Source organism: Prunus dulcis, chromosome 4 (assembly GCF_902201215.1).
Source record: "Prunus dulcis chromosome 4, ALMONDv2, whole genome shotgun sequence".
NCBI lineage: Eukaryota > Viridiplantae > Streptophyta > Magnoliopsida > Rosales > Rosaceae > Prunus > Prunus dulcis.
This window is the reverse complement of record NC_047653.1, coordinates 22437449-22453278: the sequence shown is the minus strand read 5'-3', so window position 1 is coordinate 22453278 and position 15830 is coordinate 22437449. Positions and strand designations below refer to the sequence as shown.

General features: G+C 37.7%; 2 protein-coding genes across 3 annotated transcripts; one reads left to right on the top strand and one right to left on the bottom strand.

The window, feature by feature from the left end:
- Window positions 1–2702: 2702 nt before the first annotated feature.
- On the top strand, window positions 2703–4940 carry LOC117625918 (amino acid permease 4). The gene is made up of 6 exons (XM_034357509.1): window positions 2703–2950; window positions 3062–3295; window positions 3487–3580; window positions 3691–3905; window positions 4002–4141; window positions 4235–4940. Exons 1-6 carry the CDS (start codon window positions 2845–2847, stop codon window positions 4886–4888), a joined length of 1443 nt encoding a protein of 480 aa, XP_034213400.1. The 5' UTR covers window positions 2703–2844; the 3' UTR covers window positions 4889–4940.
- Window positions 4941–5960: 1020 nt separating this feature from the next.
- On the bottom strand, window positions 5961–12925 carry LOC117624332 (auxilin-related protein 1-like). 2 transcript variants are annotated; one of them, XM_034355501.1, is made up of 8 exons: window positions 11911–12925; window positions 8695–10414; window positions 8499–8619; window positions 8295–8395; window positions 8119–8184; window positions 7547–7636; window positions 6698–6874; window positions 5961–6483 (listed from the first exon to the last, which is right to left on the bottom strand). In XM_034355501.1, exons 1-8 carry the CDS (start codon window positions 12555–12557, stop codon window positions 6445–6447), a joined length of 2961 nt encoding a protein of 986 aa, XP_034211392.1. In that variant the 5' UTR covers window positions 12558–12925; the 3' UTR covers window positions 5961–6444. The 2 variants fall into 2 exon arrangements, with proteins under 2 accessions (XP_034211392.1, XP_034211393.1); XM_034355502.1 differs by having other exon boundaries at window positions 8499–8607.
- Window positions 12926–15830: the final 2905 nt, after the last annotated feature.

Sequence of the window (15830 nt, the reverse complement as noted above, 5' to 3'; positions counted from 1 at the left end):
AAAAGAAAAAGTATCACACTTGTTTTCAGCTCCATTGCATTAGAGCATTTACAATAGTGTTTAATAGTTCAACACAATAAATTGAATTATTTTGGTATTTATTGAATTGAATTGCATTTTTACTTGCAATGGTACAGTTCAATAGCTTCCGATAAGTAATTATATATTCTTACATGATATTTTTCATACTCAAATAAAATAAAATGGATAAATTTAATAACACTAAAAATTGTAATACTGAAATATTCTCAAATAGATCTTTTAAAAAAAATACCAATTTTGAATATATTTGAAGAAAAAAAAATTAATTTCATGCCAAACTTGTATATTTTGATTTTTTTTTCTCAAAAATATAGGCAAAGAGAGGTATCATGCAATTCAATAGAGAGGTGGGTCTCATGATTAGCCTATTGTAATGCAGTAATTGTAGTATTTTTTTCTATTTTTAATTGGCATGTTCCATGGTTAGCCTATTGCAATTGCAATAGTTGTTCATCACATAACACCCTCTATTGCAATTGCATCTATTGTAATTAACTAAATTACACCATTACAAGTAAGATTTTACTGTTTTAGTTCAATTTCATGCAATAAAATTGCATTGATCTTAACCATTACAAATGCTCTTAGGTATTTCACGCAATGATTTTCATAATCTCTTGCACCAAATAAGAGATATAATATGGAGGATGGGATTAACTACACTATTTTGAATGTATATACGTAAAAAAATTTAGATTCATTCATATTTCTAAATTATGTATCTAAGAATATTGATGTATCTATAATTTATCTATGTATATTTAAAAATAACGTACCTAAAATGGCTACAATCAAAATTCAATGTAATACTTGGGTTAATGAAAAATATATATCTAATGATCAAAATTTAGCTACCAACAGGGGTCTAGCCCAATAAAAAATGACATTAACTTGCACATCAATGTTCTCAACTTCAAATCCTGTGGCACCAAAACATATCATCATTGCCAGACAAGTCACCATATTTATGTGTAAAATAGTTTTTGTGAAACTTGTGTACCTCTATCATGACTCTTTAATGTAATAGGACCAAGCACACAAGTCACTTAGAAAAAAGCAAAGAAAAAGAAAAGAAAACGAATAAAAAACCATGATACATTGTTTGATGCTAACATGAATAACCAATCAAAACACATAAAGATGAAACCAAATATAAGGAACAAGGAGCACAGATTCTTCACTTTCAGTAAAAATGGGAAGCTATCCACATGAGATACCAATGCAAAACCAACCTTTAGTAAGATATACACTTAAAAAAAAGTTATCTTTATCAATTATTTTAAGCTTTAGCGCCAAAGGGGAGTGATGAATTTGACTTCTTACCCCATCCTTGGGTTTCAAATTATCAAATATATATATATATATATATATATATAGTTGGCTTCAATATTCGTGTTCATTATAAAGGGAGAAGGGTACAAAAGCCTGCAATAATGCAGGCACCAAACTCACTATGCTATGTCCCATGGGTTACAGTATTGGCATCTGAAATGATATGCCAAAAGAGGTTTATCAAACCATTATGTGTTTCGTCCAAAAAATACTAATCAAACCATATCTTTTCTATTTAACTTTATGATTCCTTAGTTTCTGTTTAGTATCCTACTAAAAAAAAAAAAAAAATTCAAAAATTATGATTCTTTTTAAAAACATGAGTTTTTAAATAGTGATTTTAAGATCTAAAAACTTGGTTGGTATTGAACTCCAAATTATTTTTAAGATCTAAAAAAATTGAAACTAAACTCAAAAAATCAGAAACCCTAGATTCCCAAATTAAAATTAAGAAAAGAAAATGAGAGAGGGAGAGAGAGAGACAAGAGAGGGAGGAGAGATAGAGACGACAGACGAGAGACGGGAGATGGGAGAGGAATGAGAGAGAAAGAGACCGGAGAGGAAGGAGAGAGAGAGAGAGAGAGAGAGAGAGAGAGAGAGAACTGTAAAACCTCATTTTTTTTGTTTTAAATAATGGGGGTGTTTTTGAGTTTTTAAAAATGGGTCTACCAAATGGGTTTTTGTGGCTTTGGACTTAAAATTTATTTTTAAGTTTAAAAAATTGGATCCAAGTAGGATACCAAACAGACCTTTTTAATTAGATTTTGTTTAATTATTAAGGTATCATACTATTAACAGATTCTAAATTTAACCCATTTTTCGTCATGCATGTATGTGATCTTTCCCTCACCACTCGAACTAACCTCGATAGCATTTTAATGTTCTAGGTGTATTTTGCGATTAATCATTGCTCATGAGAGCTTGAGTTAGTAGTTAGTATCAAATGAAACAAGATTATTAATCCGCAGTTCTATGTTTGTATAGAAACTTAATTCAGAATTTATATATATTTATATAAAAAATACTGAGAAAGATTTTTCCGACATGCAATTTTTTGCCATTCACAAGGTCAAGCTAGCTAGTAGCTATATATTCTTTCATGTCATGTTGACATGTGTGGTAGGCCCAAAGTTGAGTTTTGCCACTAGTGAAAATCAATCATCCTAAAGTCAATGTATTATCAGGTGTGGTATTGTTTTTCTTTTTCAATTTTGTTATTTTTTATTTTTTTAAATTTTCTTTCCTTAGCACAAGGACGTTTGGACCCGTTATATATACCCCCATACACACTCCCACTCTTCCCACCTCACTTCAGAGAGAGTCTCGAATTCTCTCCTCCAAAGTCTTTGAGTTGTCTCTCTAGCTTTGCTTTAGGCATTTGTGTTTATGTTTTAAATTCTAACTTCTCCAAAGGAAAAAAAAAACAAAACAAAAAACACCCTACTCTTATTGGCTCTGTGCATTCAAAAAATGAGTGAGAACAACAATCAACAAGTCTTTGACATCTCCATTGATGTGGTTCCAAAGATCAATGGCTCCAAATGCTTTGACGACGACGGACGGCTCAAACGAACTGGTGGCTTTTCCAACCCCTCCCCTGTTCTGGTTCCTCTGTCCCAAACCAACATTGTTGTATATGTTGTATGCATGCATCTCACAAAATCTGTCTTCTGTTTACTGCATGCAGGAAGTGTATGGACCGCAAGTGCACACATAATAACGGCTGTGATTGGATCTGGGGTGCTTTCCTTGGCATGGGCCATTGCTCAGCTAGGATGGATTGCTGGTCCATCTGTCATGTTCTTGTTCTCCTTTGTCAGCTACTACACTTCATGTCTCCTCTCTGACTGTTACCGTTCCGGGGACCCCCTCACCGGCAAGCGAAACTATACTTACATAGACGCTGTCCGCTCCATTCTTGGTATGTATGTACATAACAATATTTGCGTACACACTTCTACTCTCGTACTTGTCTAACTAGCTTTTAGTCTACTGGTATTTCTCCGCGTCTCTAGTTTCAGACTTGCTTGTGTTTCAAGGGCGTATTATAATTGGGTTGTTTTCCAAACCCAAATATTGTAATAAGAAAATGATCTTAATCTCTTCATGCAGGTGGAGCAAGGGTCAAGGCTTGTGGGCTAATTCAGTATTTGAACCTTTTTGGAATTGCCATTGGATACACCATTGCAGCATCTGTTAGCATGATGTTAGTAGTATATTCCTCCAACTTACACACCAATTTCTGGAGATTAGATTTTCCTTGGCTTCTTGAATGTTTGGTTGATGTTCAATATTTTGGTTAATTTTCCTTGACAGGGCGATCAAGCGATCCAATTGCTTCCACGAGAGTGGGGGAAAGAAGCCGTGTCATATGTCAAGCAACCCCTACATGATCTTGTTTGGCGTCACAGAAGTTTTGCTCTCTCAAATCCCGGATTTTGATCAAATATGGTGGCTATCAATTGTTGCTGCTGTTATGTCTTTCACCTACTCTTCCATTGGTCTTGCCCTTGGAATTGTAAAAGTTGCAAGTCAGTGTTTCTAAATACTAACTAATTGAACATTCAAGTTGAATTTGAATAAACAAATAGGAGCTGATTTGAGCTCTCTTCTGTTTTCGGGAGCAGCTGCCGGGACTTTTAGGGGCAGCCTCACCGGCATAAGCATCGGAACTGTGACCGAAACTCAAAAGATGTGGAGGAGTTTCCAAGCTCTCGGTGACATAGCCTTTGCCTACTCATATTCAGTGATTCTCATTGAAATTCAGGTACCCTCACTCTTTTCTCATTGAAATAGACACCCTAAAAACAAGATCAAGGGTTGAGCTCTAATTAAAGTTTAACCTAACCTGGGCTCACAGGACACCATCAAAGCCCCACCATCAGAAGCAAAGACCATGAAAAAGGCAACTGTGCTAAGCATCGCCGTAACGACAACTTTCTACATGCTTTGTGGGTGCATGGGCTATGCAGCTTTTGGAGACTTTGCCCCTGGAAATCTTCTCACCGGTTTTGGCTTCTACAACCCATTTTGGCTGCTTGACATTGCTAATGCCGCCATAGTAGTCCACCTTGTTGGAGCATATCAAGTATTTTGCCAACCCATCTTTGCCTTTGTTGAGAAATGGGCAGCACAGAGATGGCCTGAAAGCAAGCTTATCACCAAAGAGTTTCAAGTCCCAGTGCCTGGGCTACCGTCATTTAAGTTAAACCTCTTTCGACTGGTTTGGAGAACAAAATTCGTGATGCTAACCACAATAATATCAATGCTGCTTCCCTTCTTCAATGATGTGGTGGGGCTACTAGGGGCATTGGGATTTTGGCCATTAACTGTCTATTTCCCAGTTGAGATGTATATTGCACAGAAGCAGATTCCAAAATGGAGCACAAGATGGATTTGCCTCCAAATGCTGAGCATTGCTTGCCTGGTAATTTCTCTAGTTGCTGCTGCCGGTTCAATTGCAGGCGTCATGCTCGACTTGAAGGTTTACCGACCGTTCAAAACCAGCTACTAAATCTATGTCACTGACTAACCTTTGACTGTACGCAAAAGGAAATCAGTGAAATTCACTTCCCTTCATTGTAAATTTGAAAAATGCTGTAATTGATTACCGTTTTATAATTATCCGTGAGTTGGTGGCTACTAAACTGGTTTGTTTGTATGACTCATGACCAGCTAACTTATATTTATACCAAAACCCTTCACAACTCAAAGCTTCAAATTTCTCAAATCCAATCTGAAGGTGGGTTACAACCTTCAACTATTAATATCAGTGTTGTAGAAAAATCTCCAACCATTAATGAAAACAAAACTCATAATCAGACAGTATTATCCAAGTCATCCCAATGTTACAAAAATCAAAGTTCAAGTTGTATTAAGTCAACCTCTTTTTTACACAAGCAATATTGAAAGAGGGGGTAATCGAACCTATGTCGGGTCTAAGGCTACATGTTATTAAGTCAACTTTTAGTTTAAGTTTATAAGTGATGTTTGCAGCTGCTCAAAATAACAGCTATCATTCTAGTAGAAAACCATTTCATCAGTTGAGCTTTAGTTTGCTCGACTCTTAAAGAATGCAAGGCCAATTGCACTGTTTTGAGTAATCTTAACGAGAAAAAGCCAGAAGATTTGCCCCAATTCTCTCTCTCTCTGTGATCATTACCTTGAGTAGGTACAGCAAACAGCCCTAACTTTCTTTTGCCAAAAAGCAAACATACTGGCATTGAGAAGAAAGAGACTAAGGATGGAGTTCTTCCTAACCCTATAGCAACCCAAACTGCTAATGCAGCCTCAGTTTAGGTTAAAGCATGAACTTCAGGACTTCATGCTCCATAAGGTCTATCTTCAACCACGCACACAACAATTAAGCCTCCAAGTGACAACGGCAAGAAAGCATGCAATGCATGTTAGAGTTAAGATTAACCCCAAGTTTGTGTCAAATAAAAGCTCTAGGGATAAAATTATAGGGAGGCATGTTTAAGTACAACTTTTCCAAATTGTCCGTTGTTGACAGTGAAAGATTGTTATTTGAAAAAAAGAAAGTACAAAAGCAGATTGAATCCATAAAAACAGAGCTCAATCATACATTGATATATGAATGTTTTGATATCAATACAAATAATGGTATATATATTTATATTCAACAGAATGTGCTATATCACAAACAAATACAAAAATAAAAAGGGCAAAATCTGCCCACCCTAACATCAAGTGAATCACTGAACAAAGTTTTGTGCAATACCACACAATATGGCATTCTACATCAACCAGCCTTTCCCATTTTTCATAAAGCGATCTTTCAAACATCATAAAACCCCTGGATCCCATAAATAAACATTACAAGTGAGAGAGAGAGGGGAATTAAAACGGGAAATATAAGAGAATGCCATCCAGGCATCTCAGTGGCAAATGGAAGCCTCTCTCAATATATTTTCAAATTCAATCAAAATTTCCACCATCACCGATGCGAAGTCTTTCTTCTAGAAAAGAAGCGAAGATTCTTCTTCCCTTATGACAAATGATCTGGTTGCCAAATGAAGTAACTCGAAGCGGTAGAATCATTTAAGGGTTTCAAAAAAGCTCCTCTGAATTGAACTTGTTCCAAGCTTCCTATAATAATTCAACGAGTGCAATCAGCTTTCGACGGGAATACTAGTGTCCATACCAAACTACCCAGACGCGTATAATAATACTAATGTCAAATCAAGCAACCTAACTATTCTCTGATGTAATCACTAATAATACCTAAAGCAGCACAAAAGCAACAGTAATGGGTCACTGATAAACAGCTCTCCGAAATAATACTTTGATTTGTAGAAATTACCTTAAGGAGGTCGAACACCTTCTCGGCTATATACTTCTGTTGAAGATTGGCACCTTTTTGTTGTACTTTATCAGGATGAATACACAAAGTTGCCTTCCTATATACTTTCTTAACTGAGGCGGCAGTAATCATGTCAGTCAAAGAAACTGGCTGCCAACCACATTCAGGCCAGAGAACCTGATGATCATTCAAACAGTTAAGTTAGTGTAACCAGCACAAATTTTACAATAATTGTGGAACCATTCAATATTCAAGTATATCCACAACTATCAAGTACTTTGAGAACACATAATAAGAAACACAGTTTTATATTTACTCATCCAAATTGCAACAACAAAACAATGATTCAGAAGAAACACGGGCTTTATGGGACTAAAGAAAAGAAACCTAAACTGATTTGGTATTTCATCCTAAACACTGCCTTTTCAACTGGCAACAACAAAACAATGATGCAGAAGAAAGTCTACAGTCTGACCACCATATGCAGATAAGAACACCCAAAAAAAAAAAACTCTCCAAGATTGTACATTTAAAGAACCTTGCAGATATGGCTCTCAAACAAAGAAGACAGCATTAAAAGGGGCGCTAGCATGCCACTAATGGTTTCCCATGCAAGCACAAGCTGCTGACCTTTCTTCACCATTCTCTAGTAGGACTTCACCTCATATTTGTAGCTATAAGTTAACCTACAAGCCACCTCATAACCAACCACAGAAACCATTGTTCCATAAAGGAAAGAAGGAAGTGTCCCATGATACCCAAACCCCCATGTACCTCAACACAAAAGAAAAACGTAAAATATTCAAAATGAGGAGCATCTGAGAATGGCAATATTTCAATTAAACATACATATTGCATGGTCGACAGCAGAGCACGCAAATTCCCTTCTTTCCCAGCAGCCCAACGCTTGATCTCAACATCTAGTGTTTCAGCAATCCTCTGAAGAAATTTACAAGAATAAAACAATCAGTGATAACTCGACAAACTTAATGTGAGCTTCAGTATAGCTGAGATGCTAAGACATACAGGGAAATAAATTGCATAGCAAATTAAAGTAGACATATACAAACATACAAAAAGTGAAGACAAGCCAATAAATTTTACCAATTTGTAGCAGTCACAAGTTAAGAAATATACTCTCACTTACAAGTGACAAAACTTGCATCCCAAGAAAAATTAATATCAGGGATGCAACTTTGTGGCACATAAATACTGAATTGGTTGGCAAAAACCCAACCTCTTTGATTAAGTTCTATATTTATAAAACGAAAACAAATAACTTTATGTTCTTATGCAATTATAGGTCAATGACAACAAGCATAAACCCATACTGCATATTCACCTAGTCTATAAATCAGACAGAAAGAAGCTGTCATACAGCACATAGGAAGACAGTTATTTAATGGCAAACAGTGATTTACATGTCTCTCAGCTTGCTCTCTTAGGGCGTGAAGGTCTCTCTCGTTCTTTTCAGCCAATGCTTTTGCCTGAAAAACAAAGACACCAATAAGAACTTCTTAGATACCACAAATAAAACATAGCATAGGCACATGCACGCATGATATAAATTGGTTCAGATTCTGAAGAAAACACATACCGTACGCTCTTGGGTCCTTTGGTGTCGTTCTAACCTGGCTCTTCGCCTTTCTTCAGTTTCTCCTTCAACTTCCTGGAACTCTCCTCCAGAAGATGGAGCAGCTTTTCACCAAAATTAGAAAGTTCAGCAGAAGCAACATTATACATAGTTACACAAGAATATTTACAATCAAATAACTGAACTGAACGCCGAGTTTCAAACTACCTCCAAAAATTGCTGAAAGATCGTCAACAATATTTGTGGTTGAGTTTGCTTTTCTTATATTCGAGGAAGCAGTGCTTGATGTCTTTGGAACTTCAGGCTCTTGCCTGTTCTGAAATGGGTCCTGAAATAAAGCCATCTAGTCAAAAACACAATTTCCAAATGCTAATGAAAAAGCATTTTGCAACCTTGTCCTCACCGAGGAATTAGCCCTAGGTCGTGGTGCACTGCTAGCTCGACCCATGCTGAAAAAGTGCTCAAGATCATTTTCACTCTTTTGTTGGTTTGCCCTTGCAGCAGCAGCAGCAGCCCTCTCTCGAGCCTCTGCAGCAGCCCTTTCCCGTGCCTCTGCAGCAGCCCTTTCTACCGCAGCACGTTCAGCTCTTGTTCGTGCTTCAGCTCCAGCCCTTGCTGCAGCAGCTCTCTCCCTTGCTTCCCTCTCTTTTGCTTCTGCATTTGCTCTTTCTCTGGCTTCTGCAGCAGCCTTTTCTGCTCTTTCCTTTGCCTCTGCTGCAGCCCTTTCCCGAGCTTCAGCTTGTGCTCTCTGAACTGCAGCCCTTTCAGCACGTTCTCTAGCTTCAGCAGTTGCCTTGTCTACAGCAGCTCTCTCTGATTTAGCCCGTTCAGCTTTTATGCGAGCTTCAGCGGCTGCTCTCTCTCGTGCTTCCCTAGTAGCCCTTTCCACAGCTTGTCTGGCCTTATCCCTTTCCCTCTCCATTTCTCTGGTTCTTTCCCTTTCCCTTTCAAGTTTCCTTTGTTCTCTCTCTTTCTCTTCCCACACCCTCTCAATTTCCCTCTCTTTCTCCACTCTACTTTGCTCCATATCTTCCTCTTCGCTTTCCCTCTGCAGCCGTTCATTATCCAACCTCTCCTGTTTTTCTCTAAGCACTTTCTCATCCTGCATAGCTTTCTCATCCTTTTCCTGCTGTGCTTCTTTACTTCTAGCAGCCTTTGTACTTCCTCTCTCTCTCACTTCCTTCGCATGCCTGAATTTAGCCTCAGCTCTATCCATAGCCTCCTTCATGGCAGCAGCAACTGAATTCATCTCCAATTCTTCACCAGGAAGACCATTTGCATGTTCATCAAAGTTACTTTGGCTCTTACCCATAGCAAAATCCTCAAGTTCGTCAATTGAAGAGACACCTGGGCCCCTCGCTGCAGCAGGAGCAGACTTCGGAGCTTGAAAGAACTGAGTAGAAGATTCACTGGCCTTCTTTCTCGCATTTGTGGTAGCAGGGGAACCCATTCTTGTCTTCGAAACCTGCACTGGCCTTGGAGGAGGTGGTCTTGACGGTGGTGGAGCACTAGTGGGCTGAGTCATTAGAGGGATCTGTGAAACAGTGAGCCATAGAAAATCAGATGAATCCAAGTTTTCTTCAGATCTTGGAGACCTATCCACCTGTACATTTGCTTCCTTAGGACTAACATTTACATAGGAAGGTGGAGACATAGTTTGACCAGCTGATTTCTGAGAATCAGTTGAAACTGTAGGCATGTCAAACAAGGTCTGATGAGAATCCCAATGATTACCAACAGGAACCTTCTTCTGAGACTGGTTATCTGGACTTTTCACAGAAGGCTTCTCAGTTGATTCTTTAGCAGTTGAAGCTCTGCTGTTATTTGTGCTTGTATCTGCCCTTAAATTGCCACTATCCTTTCCCCTGTAATTTCTTCCCGATGAAAATACTGGGACTGACTTCCCAAGGCCGTCAAAGGGATCAATATCATCAAATGCTCGCCCATTATCAACAGATGGACTATCAACCTTTGAGCTTGCAGATTTAGAAAGTCTACTTATTTCTTCCAAGGGATCCTTAAACTGCCCTGATACTACAAAAGGATCTTCCATCACCTTGGAGGTTGTTTTAGACAGATTATTGGCATTCGTTTCAGGGGGCCAATTGGCCTCTGAGGTTGACCTGATACATAAAAAATACAGTACAGATGCATAAAAGAAGCAAGATTTTTACTTAAAATGAACATGAAGGTACCGTCATGCTTACAGAAAAAGCAATGCAACTTAAGGAGGTTGATGAATTTAAGAATACATCAGAACACTGTACATCAAAGATAAATCAGAATTAAATTTAACTGAATACACTCCATTTACAAAAAAAAAAAATATATTAAAATTTTTATAGTGAATGCTCATATAATTACCCAAAACCAAAAGTTCAGACACTGCATGATACTTTCATGCTAATAACAGGTCAGGGCTTGTCCGAAACTTTTAAATTTAAATTGTCTAATCTGACTGAAGGTTTATGAGTGTTCTTCCCTGTGAAATGTGGAAATACCTAGGCTCAATACTATATGAATCACTCTATACATATAAAGAAACTTTTCTCTTTCGAGATTATGAATCTAGATGATTGATTAGGTTCTTGCTTGAAACAACAAGAGCATCTTATGTTGGCTGAGAGAGAGAGAGAGAGAGAGAGAGAGAGGAGAGGGCCAAAACTCAAAACCTAACTAGCTGTGTTCAACTGAGCCTTCTCCTTATCTCTCGTTTGACCCCAAAAAAAAAAAAAAAAATAACTACCTAATTGCTAGTGAAGCACAGGGGAAATCATCAATTTCATCATTCACCCTCAAAGTACCATATGACAATGATTTTTAAAAACTAGGATTGCATTTTCCCCCTCATACCTATGAGTTTATGTGCCATAATTTTTCCTTCTACACAGTTCAGGAAAATTATAACTTCATTCTACACAGTTCATGGAAATCACAGCACCACATTACAGAATCAAAATCCAAAACCTTAGCCAAAGTCAAACATTGTTGCAGAGTAAGAAATCTGAATAGGTAATACCAGTGAATTATAAGATATTCCAAATAAAAAGTACAGCAACAATTCAGACCATAAATGATCCTCAAAGTCCATGTCTCGATTTCAACCAATCCAATGTGACCCATCAAAAGTGAAGCATCACTTGATCTATCACTACCATTCATCAGGACTTGGGAATAAATGCCAATTCAACAAATAATACACTGCAGGCAGAATTCAGAAAATTAAGAATTCTAACAATGAGCATCCAAATAACATTAGTAGGAACCAAAATTTAAAATCCAACATGCAAGTTGATCAAAAATTGGGTACAGCATATTGATCCAAATTGTTCGTCATACAATTTTCTGTTCTTAAGAATGTAAAATTTTGCCTCACCAACAACACTCGGGTACAATTCCAATTGAACATTTACAAAAAAAAAATTGACAACGCATGATTCCACTACACAAGACAAAGTAGAAACAGACATAAACAGCCAATATGGGGATGATCCAAATTAAAAAGTGATTGCACAGAATTGATCTAAATTTAACTACTGATACTGATCAAACAAGAAAATAACATGTTCCCTAAACATAAAAGTAAAACCCATATAGCAATGAAAGCAAATGCCAATACCTTTCACTAGCGGGGTTACTACCTCCAAACCCAGGTAACAAATCATCGAGACCCGGCACAACCTTCTCAGCTCTATCCGATCCTCTGGAACCTGAGCTCTTCAATTGGGGCTCTGCTTTACCAAAGCCGCCAAGAAGGTCATCAAATCCACTACTACTCCCCTTGGACGGCGGCGACGTGACCGTGGAGAAAACGTCCTCGTACTTGACTTTTGAAGACGTGCTCTTCAGCCCCGGGACGCCATCAAAAATGTCGTCGTCGTAAACGGGTTTATCGTAAACGGGCCCTGGATTCGACGACTTTGGAACCGAATCAGTAGACCCGCCAAACATAGAGTCGAAGTTGAAAGCCGCATCCTCGCCACGGCTCGGCGATTTGGTGCTCTCCGATTTGGTCGAATACCTCGCCGAGCCGCCGAAGATATCGCCAAATTCTTGGGTTTTTGAGGGTCCGAAGATCGAATCGCGATCGTCGGCGAGAGACCCACTGAAGGAATTGGTGGCGCGAGTTGATCGGGAGGGCCCACTAGATCCGAGATCGAAGTTCGGGGCCTTTGAAGAATTAGCTGAAGAAGCAGACATTGGGGCCGATTTGCCTGAGGGTTTGAACCCGAAATCGGAGGCCAAGAGACCCTCGAAGTCGTTCATGGCGTTGCCTTTCTAGGTCTCCCTCTCTTCTCCCTTATTTTTGTTGTATTATTGGTTTTTGGCTGTACAAAACAAAATGAAGGATCTCAAACGAGCGTGATCATGTTGAAGAAGAGGAAAGGTTGTTTGGGATCTGAGAAATTATTGAGAAAGGAAGAATGGGTGAGGAGGGAGGGTGGTGTGGTAGAACAGGAAATCTGACCTGCCCTTTTTACTCCTTTTTTGGTTTTTGAGTTTTGAATCTTTCTCTTCTTTTATTTATTTTTGTTGTTTTTGAATGTTTCCTCTTTTTCGCTCGTTCTTTCTTTCCTTCTTCAACCAGCCTTGTTGGTGAAATGGTGTTGAGAAGGAAAAAGATGGGAGGAAGATTTTGGTGGCTATTTTTGGCCTCATCATTTACAATTTTACAATCAATTATATTATATAATATTATAATGTTACGTTGGTCAGGAAAAAGAAAATTAATTAGTATAATCGTAATAGTACTTAACTACTTAATAATTTAATGGTACTTCTTTTCTTTCTTTTCTCACACACACACTACCACGTTATTATGATATTCGAACATAAGATCACTGGTATATAAATCAAGATCATTTTCCATTAGATTAGATCCCGTTGGCCTTCTCTTTTCAATCTTAACATACGACATATGTTTGAAAACTCGTAAAGAAACTTTAAATAGTAATAATAATAATAATAATAATAATAATAATCTATATTGTATTTAAAAGTAATTCTTTATCAAACAAAGTGTTATAAAACTAAAGATTTGAGGAGAGAATTTAGAAGCAGAGAAACAATAGGATTGGTTCCTCTCTTCAGTATTATTCAATCAATCCATTACAAGGAGGGGTGAACCCTTTTGTAGGCAAAGCCCCTTCCAATATGTGGGCTCCACCTTATCACCTTATCACCTTATCACCTTATCACCTTATCATTTACAACACTCTCCCTTGGAGACCACAATGTATGGAATATGCCTCGTTAAAAATCTTGCCAGTAAAAACCCAATGGGACAAAAAAAACTGGTCGAAGGGAAAAAGAATACATAACCATGTGTAGCATAAAAATTTTGTGTATATTAACACGCGTACGACACCGCCTCATTAAAACCTTGCAAGGAAAAACCTAGTGGAATAAAAACCTGGACAAAGGAAAAAGAGTACAGTGTGTGAAGGTCTTTATTGACAGCACGCTCCCCCTGATGCTTGGCAAAATATCTTTAAGCCATACTGTTGATCATCTTTCTGAATATCATAGTTGACACTGCTTCTGTGAGTCAATCTTGAGCGACACTGCCTCGTTAAAACCTTACCAGGAAAAACCCAGTGGGATAAAAAAAAAAACTGGATGAAGGAAAAAGAGTACAGTGTGTGAAGGTCTTTATTAATACCACGCTCCCCCTGATGAATATCTCCCCCCTGAAAACTTCATGACTAGCTTTTTCCAGTAAGCGACCATAGAAATTTCCAGAGTCCGCATATCTAATAACACTTGGGCTATTTGTAAGTTCACTCAAAAAATATGCCCGTATATGGTGTTATGCGGAGATAGCATCAAATATGCCTCACATCATCCCAAAATGATGGTGATGGAGTTGAGCTCTATCTGGAAAATATGATGTCCGGTCCAATATACTTCCGAAAAATCTTTAAAGTGTCCAACGGATAATCCTCATAAAAATGCTTCAATACTTTCTTAGTATAAGCAAGAATCTCGTTGGCATAATGCTCGATCTTTAAGTCGAGACAAATATTTCTTGAACTCTTCAGAAGCTTTAATGTGTTGCAAACACATTATAATCAATGTACTCACTGAGGCAATTTATGCACATTAGTATTGAGTACAGATTTTGTGCTTCAGGCACATGTCCGTCAGGGACTTGCTTCATGCAATTTCAATCCTTTCAAGGATTTTGTTTAAAGGGATTAAACTTTATGACACATTATATAGCTTTAACCCAGCTATTTATACATCTTTAGGGAATCACTTCTGGTGATATGCTCCGTGCATTTAATAACCCTTAAAGATAACATGTTGGTCTCCGTAAATGTGCAATAAGGGGGCACAATTGAATCTGTAAATATGGAGAAAACCCAACATTCCTTGTTTCTGCCAGAAACATTGTGTCATACAAAGTAGGTATATTCCCTTTTATTCCGAACACCCAAGTATAACTTTCAATATTAACATCTTTTGGGGTTCGTACTGTGGGTTTGTTCTTTCACGTTCATTCTCATCTATAATGGAATTGCCTCATTCCATTTTGGCCAATGATATTGTCGACATTTAATAATTGAACGTGGTTCCAATCAACACAGCCCATTGATGATTTGAGTAGCTACTCCAAAATCAAAAATTGTCATTCATCAATTCATGATCCCACCATTCTCATGTGCATGCGCATGCATCAATTATAAGCATTTCTTTGCTTTTGGGTACCCAAGCCACTTCAGGGGGCTTTTATTATGTGAGAATGTGGATTATAACCTCCAATGGAGCGTTATTTTATAGTAGGGCGTGGATAATCTCCATTTAGGAGTTGGAACATTTAGAACCCATATATCTGTCATGCTGCAGGCATGCCACAGATTAATACATACATGTCAATTAATTTCTGGGACTTTAACCCATACAATTTGCTACGCATTAGGCGTGCACAATATCAATATTGACATGTCAAAGGATTGTCCTTTCGGGACTTCAATCCACATCATTTGCTACGCAACAGGCGTGCATCATATTGATCACTGCTATACCCATATTTTGTTCTTATGGGACTTTAATCTGTGCAGTGTATTATCAATGTATCCAACTTGCAATCTGTAAAATTTGCATTAATAATTCATGGATACATACAAGCCATTCTTTTGGAACGGACTTATCTCCCCATTTGGTTACCTTTCAAGATAAAATATCAAATAAGTATATAAGCATAAAATAACACAAGTATTGCTTACATCCTTAGGTGGGAGAAACTTTTCTCAAGTATCATTCAAGCTCGTATCGGCCCAGTAAATATAATGTAGTGCTTGATGATCTAGTTATATCCTGCAAAAGCAAAAATCACAATTCTTTTCTCTGTCAAAAACAAATAACCCTCAGAGTTAGGATCACTTCATGGATTCTTTCTTCAGATGTTCATTCTAAAGAAATAAAATCCCTTATGAACAGAGAGTTATAAAAAGAAAGAAAAGATACAAAAATTGTGATATTGATTGCAAGGTAAGGTAAGCAATCAAGGAAGGAAGCTGGTGGGAGCAGAAAACA

Bases quoted from the DNA above. Each gene is read 5' to 3' on its own strand.
- LOC117625918 (XM_034357509.1), top strand. From the start codon at position 2,845: ATGAGTGAGAACAACAATCAACAAGTCTTTGACATCTCCATTGATGTG. The intron at 3,296-3,486 runs GTATGTATGTAC...CTCTTCATGCAG, and splicing joins CGCTGTCCGCTCCATTCTTG to GTGGAGCAAGGGTCAAGGCT. The intron at 3,581-3,690 runs GTTAGTAGTATA...TTTCCTTGACAG, and splicing joins GCAGCATCTGTTAGCATGAT to GGCGATCAAGCGATCCAATT.
- LOC117624332 (XM_034355501.1), bottom strand. From the start codon at position 12,557: ATGAACGACTTCGAGGGTCTCTTGGCCTCCGATTTCGGGTTCAAACCC. The intron at 8,185-8,294 runs GTATGTGTTTTC...TTTGTTTTTCAG, and splicing joins AAAGGACCCAAGAGCGTACG to GCAAAAGCATTGGCTGAAAA. The intron at 6,484-6,697 runs GTAATTTCTACA...GAATTATTATAG, and splicing joins AGGTGTTCGACCTCCTTAAG to GAAGCTTGGAACAAGTTCAA.